General features: G+C 36.3%; 1 protein-coding gene across 1 annotated transcript in view; it reads left to right on the forward strand.

Annotated features, from left to right (window-relative positions):
• Positions 1–21,608, forward strand: part of WNK3 (WNK lysine deficient protein kinase 3) — a 148,590-nt gene that overhangs the window by 108,575 nt on the left and 18,407 nt on the right. The window contains exons 12-21 of the mRNA XM_033118064.1: positions 2,760–2,907; positions 4,240–4,356; positions 5,418–5,573; positions 5,655–5,706; positions 7,585–7,722; positions 8,066–9,006; positions 14,397–14,487; positions 15,031–15,161; positions 15,698–16,332; positions 18,383–18,594. Coding sequence (XP_032973955.1) covers positions 2,760–2,907; positions 4,240–4,356; positions 5,418–5,573; positions 5,655–5,706; positions 7,585–7,722; positions 8,066–9,006; positions 14,397–14,487; positions 15,031–15,161; positions 15,698–16,332; positions 18,383–18,594 — 2,621 coding nt within the window. The remainder of the gene's footprint in view (positions 1–2,759; positions 2,908–4,239; positions 4,357–5,417; positions 5,574–5,654; positions 5,707–7,584; positions 7,723–8,065; positions 9,007–14,396; positions 14,488–15,030; positions 15,162–15,697; positions 16,333–18,382; positions 18,595–21,608) is intronic.

Consider the following 21,608-nt stretch of genomic DNA (forward strand, 5'->3'; position numbering starts at 1 on the left):
GTAGAATTCCAGCTAATCTAAAGATATAAATTATAACTAGATATATATTATTTGGTAGTTACAAACTAATATTTTCCTCTATGTTGTTCAGATTGTGTAATTCCTATTGTTCTGTGTTCAAGTTCACTGATTTATTCATGTGTCTTATTCATTCTGCTACTGAGCTCATTCAATAAGTTGTTTATTTCTATGATTGTACTTTGAATTCTATAATTTCCATTTGGTTCTTTTCTAATATCGTCTATTTTATGAGATTTCTTTTGTTTTTTCATTTGCTTCAAGAGTATTTATAATTGCTTATTGATGCATTTTGATGATGGCTGCTTTAAAATCCTTGTCAGTTAATTCCAATATCTGATTCATCCTGGCATTGGCATCTGTTGATTTTCTTTTTGAATTCAAATTGTGATTTTCCTGGGTTTTGGTAGGACAAGGAATTTTCATTTGTTTCCTGGATATTTTGAATATTATGTTAGAAGACTCTAGATCCTATTCAAATACTGTATGTTTTCAGGCAGTCACCCTGTTCTAATGACAATTGAGTTTTCGGAGTCCTTATAGTATGATTCTGGTATGCTCAGTTTACCTAATACCACTGGGCCCCACCGCTGGATGGAGGGGTGGGAGAGCACTCCTCTAGGCCTGCTTCCCCAGGCCAGCTTTCCAGGCCACTTGCTACTGGTGGAGCTCCCGCCAGCATCACTAAGGGAGGAAAGGGTTCACCTGAACCACCTTCTGCCACTGGGTTGGGGGTTAAGAGGCCACTAGACTTGGGCTGCCTTTGCCTTTGGTCCGGGAGTCGGGAGACAGTAAGCCTGGACTGTCTTCTGTCATTGCGTGGGTTAAGAAGGAGAGCCAAGCTGCTGTTTTTCCTTAAGTCCAGGGGAGTCCCCAGACAGTCCGCCTTCATCTTTTTACCCTCCTGTGATTGTCTACTGTATTATTTCCAGATTTTCTAGTTATACTTAGAGGGGAGGAACAGGGAGAGTTGAGTTTCTGCCATCTTGTCCCAAACCCTAAACTAGTGTTTTAAGGTAACTCTGCAGTTGAATGATATAGCCCATTGACTAAATTGCATCCTATTTATCCACTGAAGGGTTTTTTTGTTATTGGTATTTCTCTGTGTATTAAAAAACTAAGCAGTATTAATGGATCTTCTACCACTTGTATTTATGCAAAATCTTTTTTTCACATGGACATAGAAAAAATTTTAGGAGGTATTTTTATTTCTCCTTCTATATCTTAATACAGATACTTCATGAGTAGTTTTTAAGAGGACTTTACCTAAAAAATAATTTAAAATATATATTTTTGGTGCTCACAGCTCTTATTTAAGTTTCAAATGTGTTTATTGGAATTTTTGTATTTATTGAAAGATCTTCAAACTTATTAAAGACTGAAAAATTCCCTTGACACAGATAAACTGAAAGTTAGTCTGCTCTTTCATAATCATATTGATTTGAACTTGCAAAATACAACTAGTTAGAATTAGTCATGTTGAACCTTTTTCACATGATTCATTTTTTAACTAAAACTGTGGTGAATTTGATTGATTGATATGGAAGTATAACTGACATACAACTTTATATTATTTTCAGTACACTACATAATGATTTGACATTTGTATATATTGTGAAATTATTACCACAGTAAGTCTGGTTAACATCCATCACCTCACAGTTACAGATTTTTTTCCTTGTGCTGAGAACTTTTCACACCTGCTCTCTTAGCAACTTTGAAATGTACAGTACAGTTCTATTAACTATAGTCAGCATGCTATACATTATATTCCCGTGACTTATTTATTTTATAACTGGAAGTTTGTGCCTTTGACTCTCTTCACCCATTTTGCCAAACTCCTACTCCCACTCCTCTACTCCCCACTTCTGGCAACCACCAATCTGTTCTCTGTGTCTATGAGCATTTTTCTTTTTCTTTTTTTTTTTTTAGATTCCACATGTAAGTTAGATTATGTGGTATTTGTTTTTCTTTTTCTGACTTATTTCACTTAGCATAATGCCCTCAAAGTCCACGCATTTTGTCACAAATGCTGAAATTTCATTACTTTTCTTGGCCAGATAATATTCCATTGCATAATATATATCACATTTTCTTTATCTTATTTTCATTTCTTGTTCTGCCTCCTGCACTATTCCTGTCTCCCAAACCTGATCTGTCTATCTCCTATTGAGTTCATTACATAAAAAAGTATATTTTGAGTAAGACTTGATTTCTAGAATGTTTATTTGAACATATTAATAAGAAACCCCCAAAAACAAGATAAAATTGATCTGATAAAAGGTTCCCCAGAGGCCCATCAGTGGCAGTGTTTTTCTTTCACTTTCTTTACTGTGAGAGGATGTTTGCCAAATAAATACAATGTGATCTCAGTTTTTCATAACTTGAACAGCTTTATTGAGACACAATTCACATACCATTAAATTCACCCATTTGAAGTATACAATTCAGTGGTTTTAGTATCATTCCATCCTGTATGAAATGTACATTCCTAGAGCTGTGCAGTCATAACTTTTAAAAAGATATTGTTCTACTTATTTATTTTCCTTAAATTCATTATTTGTGATTTTAGAATAGGGAGTTTTTCTTCAAATTTTAAAATCAGGATGGAATGATTCTAGCCGTGAAGGGATTTCAAACGTTAACTCTGATTTGGGTTAAATACTGGGCTTTGAGAATCACGGAATAATTTCTGCTCTGATAAATTGAATAGAAGTTGCTTCTGTGTTTTTAATTACTAGTTTACATCATGATGTGGCAGCTGTGAAGGAAAACACCAATACCCCTGATAACTCAAGTGGAAATGGCAAACAAGATCGGATGAAACAGAGAAGAACTTCCTGTCCTCGACCGGAGAAGGGGACTAAATTCCAGCTTACTGTCCTTCAGGTCAGTGTGCAAATATGGTTCGTTTAAGTGAGTGTAGAGGTTTGGGGGTTGGGGGTGGGGTGATGTATTGTGAAACTCTCTAAATTAACTTTTCCTCCATTAAAAAAATTTCTGATAAGAGTATTACGTATTACTTGTTAAACTTAGGCGATATAGGGAGAATGTAAAGAAGAAAATAAAAATCACTTGTACTCTCAGAGATAGTTCCTGTTAAAGTTTTAGTTTGTTTCATCTCTTTTTCTGTATGCATGTGTAGTATTTTACATTAAGATTGTAATAGTACTAGTAATAGTAGTGAGAGTTTATTGAGTGATTTCGTGGTAGACACCCCAAATATTATACATTAGTTGTATCATTTAATCCTTTAATAACCTTGTTTGATAGGTGATAGTATACTCATCTTTACAAATGAGGATTAGAGAGGTAAAGTAATTTGCCTAAGGACATCAACTAGCAAGCCAGAGTTAGATCTGAATCCAGATCAGACTGTAAAGCCCATATCTCTAGCCAGTATAGTATAGGTTTCAGATGGATGCTAAACCTTATGTATAATTTTGTACCCTGCCTTTTCAAAAACTTACATACACTTTACTGTGTCATTAATTAATTTTTCAATAACATATTTAAAATGGCTGTCTTAGATAGGCCCTTTTATAGAGATATAATAATTTAATCAGTCCTGTTGTTCTTCATTTAGGTTGTTTCTTTCTTTCTGTCTCTTTCTGCCAGTCTGTCTTTTTTCTAACTCTGTCTTTCTCTCTATGTCCATCTGTCCATCTCCATCTTTGCAGCAAACACCCTTGAGCACAAATCTTTGTACATATCCCTGATTATTTCCTTATGTTAGAGTCCTAGAAGTAGAATTAGTGGGTCAAAGAGTATGAAAATTACATGTTGCTAGATCACTGTCCAGAAAGGTTGGACCAGTTTACATTTCCATTAGCAGTACATTTTCTTCTGATTGAAGAGTCTATCTGTGGGATTAAGAGAATTTTGGAAATGAATGACCAAATTTAGATCTTTGCTTAGCAGATAGCTATAGTGACTATTACAACTTTTTTTGCCTTTTTTTAAAAGTTATGTTTCCTTTTCTTCCCCACAGCATCACATTTGTAACTTATTTTTTGCCAAGTTATTTGAGCCTTAGATTTGTCATAGAATGGTTGTTTAGGCAGTATTTCACCTAGGGAAAAACAATCTTTTAAGATTCTGAACAATTTAAACCGTATTTCCCATGTATTATATGTGAGCTCATCTAAATGTTCCCTGCACCATTTGCAAAGAGAAGATAATGATTGACTCTTAAACTGGTGGTAAAATGTTTGTTCCCAGGTGTCAACCTCTGGAGACAACATGGTGGAATGTCAACTGGAGACACACAATAACAAAATGGTCACCTTCAAGTTTGATGTTGATGGTGATTCACCAGAGGACATTGCAGACTATATGGTAGTACAATAAAACCAAATGATTTTCCCTTTAGTGTTTCCTGTCTCTTTTTTCCTGTCTAACTCTCTCCCTCATTTATTCAGATCCATGGTTTTTTAGGGTACTGTAAGTTTTTAAAATTTGTGCAGAGCTAAATTGGTTATGATCAAGAAGTTAACTGCACCTCCTGTGGTTTCAATGTATTTATCTGCAAAATATGAGGGGGTTTTATTAGTAGATGATCTAGGCCAGTGGTTCTTATGCCTGACGGCATGTTAAAATCACCTGAAGAGCTTTTGAAAAACAATTCCCTGGGTCCCTCATTAAATCAGAATCTTTAGAGGTGAGGCCTAAGCATCAAGAGTTTGTAAAATTCCCTAGCAAATTCTAATTTGTTACCTACTGATACATCTTATATATAGGTGTTCAAGTAATGTTCATCATTTCATTTAGTTTTCATATTTTCTTTAAATTGTTAGGCCTAAGTTATCGTTTTTCCCTTTTTTAAAAATGAGGATAGGCTCGGGTGGCAGGAAGAGTTCATAATGCTTTTATTTCTGCCAATTTTCTTTGGTTATACATTCCCGGCCAAGCAGAATTAAACATTTTAAAGTTAAAAATTTTGTCAGTTCTGCCTCTTGTTTAACATACTACTATTTTCTGAACTGTCTCCTGGCCATTCTTTATCTTTATCTTTGTGTTTATCTTTATCTTTAGAGAGGCTTCATTTTGTGATTTAAAAACTTTTGGATTTGGACATGCAGTTTTAAATATAAACATTGCCTCCGTTATGTTACTCAAACGACAATTTAGAGAATGTCAGATAGTTTTTAAAATGCTAGCTTCTTTTTTGGTGGATAGTGCCAATCTGACAAATGTCAATGGTCTCAAAATAGAAATAATAATTTAATGTATTATATGGCATTTTCCCCTGGGTCTTTGTTAACTTTGTTGTGGCATTTGGCTCTAAATACTTAATTTTAATTTATTTTTCTTTAGGGTAATCACCATTGATACAGTATTATAATTTTGAACAAACTAAATTCATTCTCATAAACAGACTTACTTTTACTTTTGGACAGGTCGAAGATAACTTTGTGCTGGAAAGTGAGAAAGAAAAATTTGTAGAAGAATTGAGGGCTATCGTAGGTCAAGCTCAGGAGATCCTTCATGTTCACTCTGCTGCAGAAAGAGCCGCTGGAATTGACTCTGTTACCGTGGAATCCAACAGTAGCCAAGTAAGAGCAATTGTTTAGTAAATAGGTCTTCTCTGATATGTATCAGGAACTTCTTTATTTATCTATTCATTTTTAATTTAGACAGGATCATCTGAACAAGTACAGATAAATTCTGCATCCACTCAAACCAGCAGTAAGTATATTTAATAAAATTTACCATTTGGCTTTTGGAGCAAGACATTTGGAAACTTTAATTTACACGTCTTCATTGGGAAAGATGTTAGCCAATAAAGGAATTGTTAATGTAGGCTTTCCCACACTTTGAAAGGACTTCATGGCCCTGAAGAAAGGAGGATAAGAAGTAAAATCATTCTCCAAATTTCTTCTAAGTGTTGGTTCTTTATCTGATTAATTTATTTCTGAGTTGTCGCATGGTATGTTACCAGAAATGCAGTCACAGTACTGATGACCTTTAACGGCTTTACTGTTTGAACTTAACTGGTAAGTTCTTCCCCCTGCCCCACCCCATCATGAGACGGACAGAAACTTTCTTAACCAAAATCGTTCTAAGTTTACCTCACGTTTTAATAGTCATTCATATCTTGATTTCATTCACCAGTGATATGCTCCTGCTTGCTCCTATCACTAAGTTTTTGTAAATCAGATACCAGAGAAGCTTCCAGGGACTAAAAATGGGGTCCTTTTTCTTTTTCTGACGACTTTATCTCTCCATTCTTCTCAGCTCTGGTCATGGGTATATTTAGAGTATCTAGGAGTGGGAGAAGAGCCACAGACAAATGAGGACCTCGAAAGCAATTATAATGACATGAAGAAACAACAGGTGGTGTGGGAGTCCTGGAACCAGATATCATTACCCTGAAATTTAGTTTGTGTTAGAATGCCAAGGTCTTCCTTATCTTCTTTTTCTCATTAGCAGGAGCCTGAGCAGATTTCTGTCTGACAAACTAGGGTAAAGTTTAAAAGAAATTTACTTATTTGAATATGTTTACGAAGTAGGAGTAAAGATGTAGGGGCTTATTTTACTTTATTTTTTAAGTTGTCATACAGTAAAATTGACTTCTTTTTCTTTTGGTGTATAGTTCTGTGAATTTTATTTTTTAATTAAGAAATTTTTTTTATTAGTTTCAGGTGTACAAAGCAACGTAATAGTTAGACATTTACACCCCTCTCAAAGTGACAGCCCCCCTCCCCCAATCTACTACCCCTCTGACATCGCATATAGCTGTTACAATTCCATTGACTATTCCCTATGCTGTACTCCACATCCTATGACCATATATATATATACATATATATATATATATTTAATTATAGTTGACATCCAGTATTATTCAGCTTCAGGTGTACAGCACCGTGGTCAGCCATCTACACCATCCATGAATGGTCTCCCTAATAAGTCAAGTGCCCATCTGATACCCTACAAAATCTTTACAACATTATTGATCGTATTCCCCAAACTGTCTTTCATATCCCCTTGGCAATATTGTGGCCACTAATTTGTACTTTCTAATCCCCTCACCTTCTCCCTCATCCCCACTCCTGTCCAATCTAGCAACCATTAGTTTTTTTCTCTGTACCTACGAGTTTGTCTGTTTTGTTCGCTCGTTTATTTTGTTCTTTAGATTACACATATAAGTGAGATCATATGGTATTTGTCTTTCTCCGTCTGACTTATTTAGTTCTGTAAATTTTAATACTTGTATAGATTTGTGTAAACACCACCATAGTCAGGATACAAAACAGGAAATGTAGGTTTTCGTGGTAAAAGTGCTTTCCATTTCCACCCCCCTAAAGTGCCCCGCTTCTTGTTGCTATTGATACAATGTTTGTTTCAGTAGAATCTAAAATTCTTCTCTAAACCCATTTTATGCTTTGTTCTTTAGAGTGTCTTCACGGTCAGGAGGTCTGTTCTGATAAAGTACACATACCCTAGTGCTGTTGGAAATGGAGATATGAGACAAATTGGTGTTTTAACCTGGTTTTCTTAGTTAATAAGGTAAACATATTGATAATTGCTTAGCATATTAAATTTTGCTAATTCTTTCTACAGATGAATCTGCTCCTCAGTCATCCCCAGTTGGTCGGTGGCGATTCTGTATCAATCAAACAATAAGAAACCGTGAGGCTCAATCTCCTCCTTCACTTCAGCAGTCCATGTCTACAATTCCTGGGCTGCATCCACTTTCTAGTAAGTGTGCATTCTCTGCTAACTTTATTCAGACTTGTATGACGGTGCTGCAAGATATGGACTACATCTTTAACTTGTTTTCAGGGGTGTTTTGTGCTTATGAAAATTTTCATAAGCATTTTTGACGTTGTTAATACTAGGGTATAACTTACGACATTTTTATTTAATACTTATGAAAAAAGAAAAGTTTTTTTTTTTTTGACAGGTTGAATTTTGTGTATTTTGAGACTCATTTACACACAGGTTCTTGTTTGTCCCTCCTCCCGTCCCTTTTGAGTTTGGGTACTAGTCTATGCTTTGTAGTTATCCATACATGCTTAGCCATTCTTTGTTATTGTTCCAGGTCCAAGAAACACAAATAATAAGGAAATATCACAGGACACACTGCTCACTCTAGAAAATAATACATGCCAGCGTGCACTTTTCACCTCCAAGTCAGAACACAAGGATGTAGTTGATGGTAAGATTTCTGAATGTACCAGTGTAGAAACTAAGCCAGCTATGGTTTATCCAGTGGAAGATGACAGGCGTATAATGGCACCAGTTGCTAGTAGTTCCAGTTGCACTGCCACTTCAGTTCGTGCAGTTCCAGTTGAATGTGAGGGACTCTCCAACCAAGCAGGCATATTCCTATCTGTGCATCCATGTCACCAAGCTGCCAGTCAGGCTGATGTAATTATGGCTCCTCCTGGTGAGTCAACTCAGATTACTGGTAACTCTCTTACGACTCCAGCATTTATGTCTGATCAAAAGCCTCAGTCCTTATCAGTACAGCAGCCAACTAAGGATGCAGAGTTTATTTCCCAAGAAGGAGAAACCACACTGAACACTGAAGCAAGTTCTCCTAAGACGGTCATTCCCAGTCAAACCTCTGGCCTTGAACCGACTACCCTTCTACCCACTACTGTCCTGGAATCAGATGGGGAAAGACCTCCAAAAATGGAGTTTGCAGATAACCGAATTAAAAGTCTGGATGAAAAATTACGAAACTTGCTCTATCAGGAGCATAGCATATCTAGTGTCTATCCTGAGAGCCAGAAGGATACCCAAAGCATGGACTCTCCATTTTCTTCTTCTGCTGAAGATACACTCTCATGTCCACTGCCAGAAGTCATAGCCATCGGTCACGGTGGAATTCAAGAGAGTCCTGCACAGTCCCCTAATTTTCAGCAAACAGGCTCTAAGATTTTGCCCAATGTGGCTGCAAGTCAGCCTGCTAACATATCAGTGTTCAAAAGGGACCTGAATGTGATAACTTCTGTGCCCAGCGAATTATGTTTACATGTAAGTATAATTTTTTTCTAACCAATTCCTTATCCTTTATGCCTTTAAAGAAATGCCTTCTTTTCTGAAGTTCTGTTCCTTGGAATGAAATTGTCTAGGTCACAAGATTCTGAGGTCACACATATTTGAGAAGGCCATGACTTAGGCTGCAGGTACCCAGAACTTCTCAATAGATTGCAGAGCTGTCTTTGGTGAGAGAGCCCTCTGGTGAATGAGCTAGGAACTTGTTATGTCTATTTTTGTATTAATGATAAGAACAGAACTGATTTATAGGTTGTTTTAGTTGGTAGGAAGAACTTACTTTTTTGTTGTTGTTCAGGGGAAATCATAGCCAATATTTATTGAATACCATATGCCAGATACTGGACTGAACTCTTTACATGCATTATTTAATTTAATCCTCATCACACCACTATGACGACGTACGGATTCTTGTGGTCCCCATATGGAAATAAGATTAAATAACTTGCCCAAGTTCCCAGAGTGATGCAGCTGGGATATCAACTCAGATCAAGTCAACTTCAGAACTTACACTCTTAACCAGCAGACCCAGTGTCCTGGTTCAGAGATACTTACCAGTTGGGCAGAGGCATGGCTGCCCTCCACCGTTATCACTTAAAACCAGGTACCCTTCTCTCCCTGTATGCAGTCAATATGCAGCCGCTCTCACCCTTGCCTCAAGCTACACTGAATACAGGCTTCAAATATGACCTTCCCTTTGTTTGGAACACTGTTCCCCTCTCCTTTTCCTGGCTATCTCCTGCTTGTACTCTCGGTCTCCATTTAAACACCTCTTACTCCAGGGCACCTCCCAAAATCCATATTCCTTGCCACCAGACTAGTTGACTGTTCGTACTGTTTGCTTTGCTGCTATTCTTTACTTAGTCTGCCTGCTTGGATGAGGAAAGGAAGATGATAAAGCACCAAGGAGAATCGCAATTTGGGAGATTCCTCCCCCAGCATCCTGGAGCTAGTATTTGTGCACCCTGAAAGTTTGCTCCTCTGAGCTTTCCTTCACCATCCTCTCTGCCCAAAAAGAAGTAATAAACTCATTTTTCTGGAAGCTTGTAATGCAGTGGCTTCTAAACTGGGGTACACCACTCTGGGATTTATGTTGGAATAAAGGGTCCACTAGTGTGCAGTGAAATTCTATTTGCATTGTTAAATAAATAAATTAAGCTTTACTAATGTTTGTCGTATGGTCTAGCACTAGCACTTTCACTTCGTGTAAATGTTAGAGGATCACATGTCACATTCAATAATGTGTGACATACCTGAGCGCAGAGTGGGCGTCCCACCAGGTGGAAATGTGCAGGGATGGGAAGAACTTACTTTTATATTTCCACTTAAAAATGCTTGCTATCAGTTTCCCTCAAAAATGGTTAGGGTTTTAATTTAATCTGTTTTGTGGGTTTTAACTTATTTGAAATTTTTTTTAAAAAATAAAGTAAAAATCATCCATAATCTCATGACTTTTTGTTTTTTAAGTATGTAATGTAGGAATTTAACTTCTCTTTTCTCTCTCTTCAAATCACAGAGGTAACCATTATCTGGTGTTTATCTAGTATTTGGCACTTACCCTTCTTGACTTAAGTTTACACAGGTCTATTTACATACTTGCAACTTTTTATTTACAAAAATAAGATTGTGATATATATATATATATATATATATATATATATATATATCAGTCTACAACTTGATTTTTTCATTTTACATTATATTATAGACATCATTCTAAATCTTTACCACTGTATCTCTTTGTTATTATTACATAAGTAATATTTACATATATGTAAAGTAAAATTCACCCCACTTCCAAATCTTTCCAGACATGGTTTTAATTAACATACACGTATTTATATACATATTTTTATTTATCTGTATTATATATTTGCAAAGGTATAGATATATATTTACATATACTTCTTTACATATATGTACTGGTCTGCATTTTTTTTCACTTATTATGGACATCTATCATGTCAGTACACAGAGTTCTACCTCACTTAACTTTTTTAAACCATGACATAATATTCCATTGAATCGATGTAATTTAAATATTTTTTCATAAACAAGTAATTTTAGATTATTTAATTAATACATAAACATGAAAGCAATTCAGAAGGATAGAAAATTAAAAGTAATCGTGTTAACACCCTCTCACACTCCATTGCACTCCCCAAACACTGTTAAGTTCCTGGTCTTAATTCTTGTGGTCATTGCCATTAGTAACTTGTAAATATATATTTATTCATCTATTTTTTTGATTTCATAATTTTAGACAATACCTATTGACTCACTGCTATGAAGGGTGAGGAAGTTACTGTATTTTCCCTTTCCTCCACTTTTCTTCCCCATACACCTCTCAGTTTTTATTACTTATATTACTTTTTAACATTGGTAAAGTTTTAATATCTACATTGTTTTTCTGTAACAATTGGTTGTGCTTTGCCTATAGGTTGATTCAAACAATTGAAAATCAATAAACAGTATTTATATTATGATTATTTGTGTTATCTAATGATCACGTAATGTGATTAGAAACATAAAAAAAATGAAATGCACTTCTCTGTCATTTAAACTTTTTTGCTCAAAGGAGACTCTTCCAACTGTCAAGGTCAAGTGGATGCTTTTGTTCGATTCAAGTGACCATTGCTACATCTGGGTCAAACTCACCTGCCATTGTTTCTGGTGTCCTAGAATTCCTTCACCCCCACACACACTCAAAATGCTTCTATGAGTGATATTTTTAAATATGTTACATGGGTAACTAATTTGTTTTTTTTTAATGTCCAAAAATGTCTTTATTTTGCTTCACACTTGATTGACTAAGTACATATGGTAGGATTATTTTGAGTTAATTTTCATATATGGTATGAGATAAGGGTCCAGCTTCTTTATTTTGTATGTGGCTATCCAGTTGTTCCAGAGCCATTTGTTATTATCTTTGTTGTTGTTATAAATGAAATTGTTTTCTTAATTTTCTTTTCAGATTTTCATTGCCACTGTAACTGATTTTTGAGCATTGATGTTATGTCCTATAACTTTGCTGAGTTTATCAATTAGCTCTAACAGCTTTTGGTGTATTGTTCAGGATCTGTGAATGGAGATAGTTTTATTTCTTCATTGCCTGTTTTTCTTATCTATTAACTTTTCATGCTTTCTATCTGTTTGTCCCTTTGATTTTTGTACTGGGAGAATTTCTCAGTTTTTAAGCTGTTTCCAATGTCCTATTCAGCTATTTTTTATGTCAAGGATTATATTTTTAATTTCTTGTAACCGTATTCTTTTTCTTATGGACATAGTATATTCACACATCTTCGGAGATATTAAAGTCTTAATCTGTGTTATTAATAATGCTATTTCCTTGGCTGTTCTTCTGTTTGTTGAGTTTAGTGTTTTCTTATTGTGTTGATTTCCCATTCAGTGTTTGGTGATTCTTAGTTGTGTACTCATCTCTTCTTCCCCTCTTCCTATCATATTTCTTGTTTGTCTCTCCATAAATGCTGTACACAATTACTGTAGCCTTCCTCTAGTAATTGTGAGAAAGGTGTAGGACATGCTTCCTGGCACTGAATATTGCACCTTGACTAATGCTGTGTGGAGCATGGCCCAGTAGCTAGTTTTCAAAGGTAGAAGAGCTTCCCCTTCCTCCTGGATATTGTCTCCTCCCTACATTGCTGACCTTTCTCTTGGCTACTAACATTTTCCTCTTCCCACTTTGATTTGGGAGCAGATACCTCTGCTGTCTTTTGCTTGCTATGGAGGTGGGGAGGGAAGGGCCAGAACTACCTGGCTGTTCCTTCTTTGGTACCCCAACCAGTTCACTCTTTCACTCAGTGACTATCTCCTGAGCAGTGAGTAAGTCAAGATCTCTGTTTTTGTGGACCTCACATTTTAGTGGGGGAAGATAGACTCTAAACAAATAAGTAAAGAGCTATGATAGAAAAGCTACGGGATTACTTAATATAGGGTGGTCAAGGAGAAACTTGTATTTGATGGTGACATTCACAGGTGGAGAGCTGTTCAATGAACCAAAAGAAGGCCAGTAATAGGAGGGTGTTAATGGGGTTATGAAGAGGCATATAGAAGACAGATCTTGTAGCGCTTTGTAAGAGTTCTAGCCAACCACTCATCCTTTGGTTGCCCAGGGTTCTCTCCTCCTGCCTCTATCTGACGCTTGAATTTGCAGCATTTTGAAATAGTTCCTGCGTATGTCATGGGCCGCTTTTTCCTCCTTTAATTATATATGCATATGTCTACATCTGTTTTTCCTGTCATGTCTATGGATTTGGATTGGTAAAGGAGGCTACAACTTGTATTTAATTTACTATGTTGATCCAGTTATTACTTATTAAAAATCTTTTCTGTAATTTCAGTGGGACCAATGTAACATTTTCTAAATCATAATATTATTGACAGTCTTTTTTCTCTTCATGAAAGTAGTAGTATTACTATTATAAAAATGGGACTTTGGAAAATAAAAACTGATTGTTCAGGATTTTATTTTCAGTAACTGCTGACCTGCCCTAAGCCTTAATAATTCTTACCCAAGACTGTGGTATGCTTAGTGCTGCTTAGGCGCTCTTCTTTTAGACATATGCTAAATCCCATTCTTTCAGCTTTTAAATACTCTTAATTTTCTAGATTTCTGGTGACCATTCTCATGTTTCCCAATGTATTTGTGATTGTATATATTAATTTTGTGTATTATTATAGGGAGTTTGTTTTTAGAGTACTCATTTGGAATATAATAGTTCTGGGTTTTTTAGGGAAGCAATGGGAGGACAAGAAGAGGGGAGAGTGATTTTATAGTCAGCCATGGCCTGATGTTAACAGTTTTTAGAGCCTGATTTGAAATAATTTTAAGGTCCATTGTAAATTCCTGTGTACTTACATAAAGAAAGAAACTGGATTTGGTAATATTTCTCTGTAAATCTAAATGCCTAGTTATCTTGTTTTTCTATGTTACCATTTATGTCAGGCATCTTTCACTAACTCTTAAATAACACAAGCATTAATAAAAATTTTCATTTTAAGAGTATAGGGTTTCAGTTACCTTTTTAGTAAATGGGTACATATGAAGGAAATAATTTTAATTTTCCGCTTCCAAAGTTGCTTTGAGGAAAAATATTCTAAGGTAGAAGATTAATATTCTTCTCATTTGTCTGAAGTCTAAATAATGTTTTTAAAGAAAGGGGAAGGCTTAATTCCTGTAATTTGAATATTCCAAGTTCAGTCTGATACGGCACTATTAATGCAAGTATACATAGCATTCTATTTTTGATTTCTGATTAGTCCATACTAGAAACCTCAAAGGTTTGAACAACTGCTCCACCTTATCTAAATTATTACCATTTTGATTTTTCTCTTCTTGTCTCCATTAGGAGATGTCTCCAGATACTTCACTTCCAGGGGATCCAGAGGCTTATCCTGCTGCTGTGTCAAGTGGTGGAGCCATTCGTCTGCAGACAGGAGGTGGATATTTTGGCCTAAGCTTTACTTGTCCTAGTCTCAAAAATCCTATTAGCAAGAAATCCTGGACTCGCAAATTTAAAAGCTGGGCATACAGGCTACGGCAGTCAACCAGCTTTTTCAAGAGATCAAAAGTCTGTCAAGGTAGTGTGCTTACAGTCAGGGACATAGCCTAGGTAACATCACTTTTCATTTACTTGTTTTGCTTTTGGATTTTTGTTGTTGTTCATACGCGAATCTTGCCACTTTTTCCACGTAGCCCATGTATGTGACATATCCCATTAATATCATTGCCATTTTATTTTTCCTTTTGTAACTAATTTGATTGTGCAGTTCTTCATTTCATATAGATACTAAGTCTTGGGATAAGTCTTGCAATGTCTGATTTAGAGTTAGGGACTTTACAACGTTGCTTATTACATTAACACTTTTTAATTGTCTAGCAGGAGTTAAGCTTTTTCTACTTTTCTTCATTTTTGGTAATGTAAACAAATTAAGTCTTAAATAATTTTCTCTTTTCTGCTTACAATTTGGCAAAACGTGCAGTGGAAACAGAAGATAAGAGATCAGCAGTTACTCCAGATCCCATTCCTATGACAGAAGAGTCCACAGCTGATACTAGGGCTTTGAGTAGATGTAAAGCGATGCCTGGATCATTTCAGCGGGGTCGGTTTCAGGTTTGTGTCTTTGGTTGAATCCTTACCTACAAGGGCATTATAACAGGTAATAGCATTAAGGACCTTGGTCTGTAGATGACACTTACTTTAAACTAGATCATTGTCATATTTAACTTGTTCCCATTATATGCATTTCCTCACCTTTTGAAGCTATCTAGTAAAGATGAATCTGCAGAAATGGGAATTTTAGTAGCTGGAAGAGAGCACAGAAATGAGTCATCATTTTATGGTGGGCGGTTGGGTCATCTTTTTTATAAATCTTTTATAATCTCGGCAATGTTAATTATGGGATTTTTTTTAAGTTGTGGTCTTTTGTTTGAGCAATACAAATCCAACTTTCTTTACCCAAGGGGACCATGTGAAAGACTTTGAACGTGAGGTATATAGCCGGGATTTTTAAGTTTTGGTGTTATTGATATGTGTGCATGAGAAGCAGACCATCCACTTGTCTGTGCCCTATATTGATAATGAATTTCTTTGTGGGTTTACTCTTTGGTTAGGCAGAGCCAGCCACTTTTTGCCTTTTTGTATCTCAGGTGATTACAGTTCCTCAGGAGCAGTCAGTGAAAGTGACATCTTTTGGAAAAGAGCACATACCAGCATTCAATGAAATGACAAGCCATTCTAGTGAAGAAGCTCTAGCCTTTACTGAAACAACAAAGGCTCAGTTGGTAGAAATGGAACCTGCCACGCACAATCCACAAACTTTATTTTCTCCTCAGAAGTTACGAGCTGCTCATGAATCTGCTCATGAATCCGTTAAGGAAGATAAAAGAATTCCCAAGCAAGATGACAACTTCTCATCTTTCAGCACAGCTTGTAAGACTGATACATCTTCTATGACCCCAAAAAAGCAACTGGAAGAAATTTCAGCCACGGGAAGTAGCATGCAGTCTGGATCTAAACTGTTGCGTAAAGAGAGAGAGAGACTTACTGTAGGGAAACAGCCTAGCTCTGATGGTGAATTTTCAGCCACTCTTGCTGGCAGAGGGAAGTCAGTGGCAAAGACTCATCCAGAGAGTGATCAGTGCTTACCACTCTGTGAAGAAAAAGCCTATGCTCAAACACAGAGCTCACTCTTCTATTCTCCATCTTCCCCAATGAGCAGTGATGATGAGTCAGAAATAGAGGATGAGGACTTAAAGGTGGAGCTTCAAAAATTACGAGAAAAGTAAGAATTGTTTCTCTTTTGTTGCCAATCTAGTAGCCTTGGGTTTTATAGAACTAAGTGTCTGATTGTTAGCTAATTTAGGACTGGTGACATTTAAATGATTGAAAACTTTTTATGATTGAAAACTACAAAGATAGCAGGAGATCTCACAGGTTAAGAGCTCAGCCCCACAACACCGCCCCCCCATGCCCACCACAGGAGCAGGTGGTATTACCTATGCTTCTGACGAGCCTTTTATAAATTGGAGGTTTCCTCGAACACTTCATCAGCTTTGCTTAATTTGCTAGAGTGGTTTATAGAACTCGGGAAAACAGTTTACTTACAAGATTATTGGTTTATTATAAAGGGATGCAACTCAAGAATAGCCAGGTGGCAAGTTACAGGGGAAAGAGCATGGAGCTTCCATGCCCTCTTGGGAGTGTCGCTCTCCCAGCACCTTCACGTATTCACCAAGCTGGACGCTCTCCAAATCCTGTAATTCAGGAATTGTTATGGAATTTTCCTCATGGTAGGTAGGTAAATCACTGGCCATTGGTGATTAATTCAATCTCTAGCCTCTCCCTTCCCCAGAGTGGGGGGCAGAGGGGCTGAAAATTCTCCCCCTGTAATCATGTGGTTGGCTTCCCTGGCAACCAGCCCCCCATCCTTAGGGACTTTCCAGAAGTCACTTCATTAACCTAAAATGAGATGTGATTCAAAGGGGCTTGCCATGAATAACAAGATACTCCTTTCACCTTTATCACTCTGGAGCTATTTCAGGAACGGGAGCTCTTTGAGGACAAGAGACCAAATGTTAATAAGATTTTCCCATTGCTCTTATCACTTAACGAAATTGCAAGGGTTTTAGGAGCTATGATCCAAGAACAGGGACAAAGACTAAATATATATATTTTATTATAAATCATATCACAACAGTAAAACACACAAAAAAACCAATCTCCTATTTCTCATGCCCTAATCTAATTTCTCAGAGGCAACCACTGTGAACTGTTTGGAGGATATATATATATATGTATATATATATTTTATCATTTTTCTATGCATTTACAAATACATAGTTTTTGCTTTTTATAAAATTAAGATCATGGTATACATGTTATTCTACAATTTTTTGACTTAACCTTATTGCCTATATGTATTCGTATTTGCACCAATAATCCATTCCATACACTGGAATAGCATGTAGCCATTTAAAACTTATTTAATCCTTCCTTAATGGACATTTCAGTTTTATGCCATGTTTTGTTTATGTAAAGAATGTTGAAGTGAACAGCTTAATAATTTTACATATTTATGCAAGTATTTTTGTAGGATCGATACCTAAAAATGGAATTGCTAGGTTAAAAGATATATACATTTTAAATTGATAGACATTGCTATTTTGTCATCTAATGTACCTCTACCATTTTACATACCAAACAAAAATCTATGGAAATGCTTCTTTTCCCACTTCTGAACAACGTTCAACTGGATATTATTGATCCTTTTAGTTTATTCCAATCAGATGAATTAAAAAATTTTTAAATTGTATTCTCCTAATTAATAGTGAGGTTGTGCATCATCTCATATTTATTGGCTATTTGTATTTCTTCTTTGGAGTTGCCTTTTCATATGCTTTCTCTTTTCTATAAATTTCTTTTTTATCTTATTGATTTTTAAGGAGCTATTTATATTTTCTAAATATTAACCTTTTACTATATAATGCAAATACTTTCTTCCCATTTATACGTGCAGTATATAATAAAGAAAAGGTTAATATTATCAATATTATGTAACTTTAAATTTTGTTGTGTTGTCTTTCACTATATTGAAGTTTTAGAAATTTGTTCTTGTCAATTTGTTGACCTTTCTCTTTATGTCTGGTTAGTTTAATGTTATGCTTAAGAAGGCATTTCTCCTTATTAAATTGTGAAAATATTCTGTGTTTCCACATTCTTAATCTAAATTCCTTGTGAAATAAACTTTACTTGTATTGGTGTAGAGTTTCTTGGTTGGCTCATCTCTTCGGTGCCAGTACAATTAAAATGCTTTCTGCATGATTTTCATTCAGACACATTCAGGAGGTGGTAAATCTTCAAACCCAGCAGAATAAGGAGCTGCAGGAGCTCTATGAACGCCTTCGGGCAATTAAAGATAGCAAAAGCAAATCATCAGAGACTCCCCTGCCACCTGCATCACCACGTAGACCAAGATCTTTCAAAAGCAAACTTCGCAGCCGCCCTCAGTCCTTGACACATGTGGACAGTGGCACAGCTGCTACAGGTAAATCAATCTTAAAAGTGATTTAAAAAAAAAAAACTAATCAAAGATCAGCAAAATTAGAAAAACAATGATAATATATTTTTTATTAAGCTAAGATGATTTAAAGATGTGCACATTATTTTGAGATTCTTTTCTACCCTTTTTTGCGTTAAATGTTTTTTGTGAACTATTGTTGAGGACAGATGAGAGTTTGGATAGCAGATGAGTGTGTTTTTTGTTTTCATTTGGAAAACAAACACCTGAAGGCCCAACTTCAATCCCCAAAATAGTTTTTGAAATGTTAGCAGGCAATGGGAACTGCTGGTCTCACATTTAGAGTTTGTTGCTAACAAAGATAATCTTTAAAATATAGTCATGTTCTATTTGACATAAGAGATCTCCGTTTATTATTTATGAGAAATTTAAAAAATGTACTTTCTGATTTTGAAAAAAAAGAGGATTAGTATCTACTTAAGTAATACTGAAGAATTTGTTAATCAGGTAAGACTTCCTTGGTTACATGTGCATAGTCAAGGTAGGGGTTGAGAGTGAACTGTAAGGATATATGTGAGATGTCAGTAGAATTTATGCTAGGCAGAATAATGCCCACCCCAAAGATGTCCGTGTGTAAATCCCTGGAACCTGTGACTGTGTTTAGTTATGTAGCAAAGGGGAATTGAGATTGTAGTTGGAATTAAGCTTTGAAGATGGAGGAAGAGGGCCACCAACCAAGGAATGCAGGCAGCCCTTAGGAGCTGGAAAAGGCTGGGGAACAGATCTCCTCCCGACATCCCCGAGAACGACAATGCAGTCCTGCCAACACCTTGATTATAGCCTGGTGAGACCCATGTCGGACTTCTTGCCTACAGAACTACAAGATAATAAATCTGTGTTGTTTTAAGCCACTAATCTGTGGTATCAGTTATAGCAACAATAGAAAATGAAGGCAGAACTCACGAACAGGAAGTCTACTTTGATGATCCTAATAAACATAGCACTGAAGGATAGACTTGGGTCGAAGGCAGCTTTGGAGGTTTAGTTGTAGAAGCATGTGGCTCTTTAGTCTAATGCTCTACAGTTACCCTGTTTCCCTGAAAATAAGACCTAGCCGGACAATCAACTCTAATCTGTCTTTTGGAGCAAAAATTAATATAAGACCCGATATTGTACTTATGTTATATTATATTATATTATCTTATATTATATTATATTAAAGACCCAGTCTTATTTTACTAAAATATAAGACTGGGTCTTATATTAATTTTTGCTTCAAAAGATGCATTAGAGCTGATTGTCCAGCTACATCTTATTTTCGGGAAAACACGGTAGTTTCTGTTCTCCAGACCTTTGACTTTCAGGTGGCTTTGGCTTGCTGTGATCGCACAGCATTCTTTCACTTCTGAATCACTGCTTACCTTGCCTTTATCAGATTCCAGAGGTAGAAAATTTGACCCTGCTCGTCTTTCTCATGCCAAGAAATGGGTCAGGGGCCATTGCTTGGACTTTTATGAGGCTCTTCTACAGTCAGGTATCCACCTGTTTTGTGTTTCAGCCTATCAATAGTGACGCTAGGAACTGCGAATGCTTAGGGGCACTCACCTGGGCTCATACTACTTGTGGGGAGACCCCACAGGCATTTTCCGTGACCGGAGCAGGTGGATCAACCTCTTGTGGTTGGTTCTTATTATGATTGTAAGACACACCTCAGCAACAACAATCAGGGAAATTTGAAAAACAAGTTTTATTATTCGCAGGTTCTGGAGGATACACAGCATGCCTAGGGCCACACAGTGAGAGGTCATGGGTAAAGGTGAGAGAGCAGACCTTGGGTTCTGCTTTTATTGGGGTCAAGGGGGAGGTGCCTAGGGTTAAATGATCAGTTATCTAGGTCAGCCAGGGCTTTCTAAAAAAGGAACTTCATGGGTGGGGTAGCCTGGCTCTTCGTCTAGTTATGTAGCTGGCCTTGTGTTTATATGAGATGGATGTCTTCGAAATGGATGACGCCACAATCAAAAGCTTAATGTCAAGGATTTATACTACACCACTTCTTTCTAAACCACCATAGGCAGAGGCATGGGATCTCATGGGAAAATCATGCCTTTTGAGACTGGCTTTTTTTACTCACAACATCGTATCCAGATTCTTAAAGTTATTTTGTGTCATAATAGCTTCTTCCTTTTTATTGCTGAGTAATATGCCATGGCATGGATGTGCCACAGTATCCATTCACCTGTTGAAGGACATTTGGATTGTGTCCAGAGTTTTACAAAAAAGATGCTGTAAATATTCATCTACAGCTTTTGGGGTGAAAATACATATTTAGTTCACTTGGATAAATTACCCAGAAGTAATATTACTGACTGGCCTTGTAAAATGAGCTTGGGTGCCTTCCCTCCCCTCTTTAATTTTTTTGAATAGTTTGAGAAGGACAGGTGTTAATTATTTTTTGAATGTTTGATAAAATTCACCTCTGAAGCCATCTGGTGAAGGACTTTTGTTTGCTGGGAGTTTTTTGATTACTGATTTGATTTTGTTAGTAGTGAATGGTCTATTCAGATTTTTCTGTTTCTTCCAGATTCAGCCTTAGGATGATTGTCTGTTTCTAGGCATTTATCCATTTCTTCCAGATTCTCCAATTTCTTGGCATATAATTATTCATAATATATTTTCCTTATTTATTTTTAAAATTTTATTAAATTTGTTGTGGTACCATTGGTTAGTAAAATTACATAGGTTTCAAGTGTATAGTTCTATAATACATCATCTATATATTGCATTGTGTGTTCACCACCCAGAGTCCGTTCCCCCTTCATCACCATATATTTAACCCCCTTTACTTTCTTCTACCACCCCCCGTCCCCCTTTACCATCTGGTAACCACTAAAGTGTTGTCTGTGTCTATGAGTTTTTGCTTGTTTGTCTTGTTCATTTGTTGCTTTCAGTTTTATATCCCACATATGAGTGAAGTGATATGATTCTTGATGCTTTCTGTCTGAGTTATTTCACTTAGCATAATAATCTCAAGGTCCATCCAT

The sequence above is a fragment of the Rhinolophus ferrumequinum genome, chromosome X (assembly GCF_004115265.2).
Source record: "Rhinolophus ferrumequinum isolate MPI-CBG mRhiFer1 chromosome X, mRhiFer1_v1.p, whole genome shotgun sequence".
NCBI classification, from domain to species: Eukaryota; Metazoa; Chordata; class Mammalia; order Chiroptera; family Rhinolophidae; genus Rhinolophus; species Rhinolophus ferrumequinum.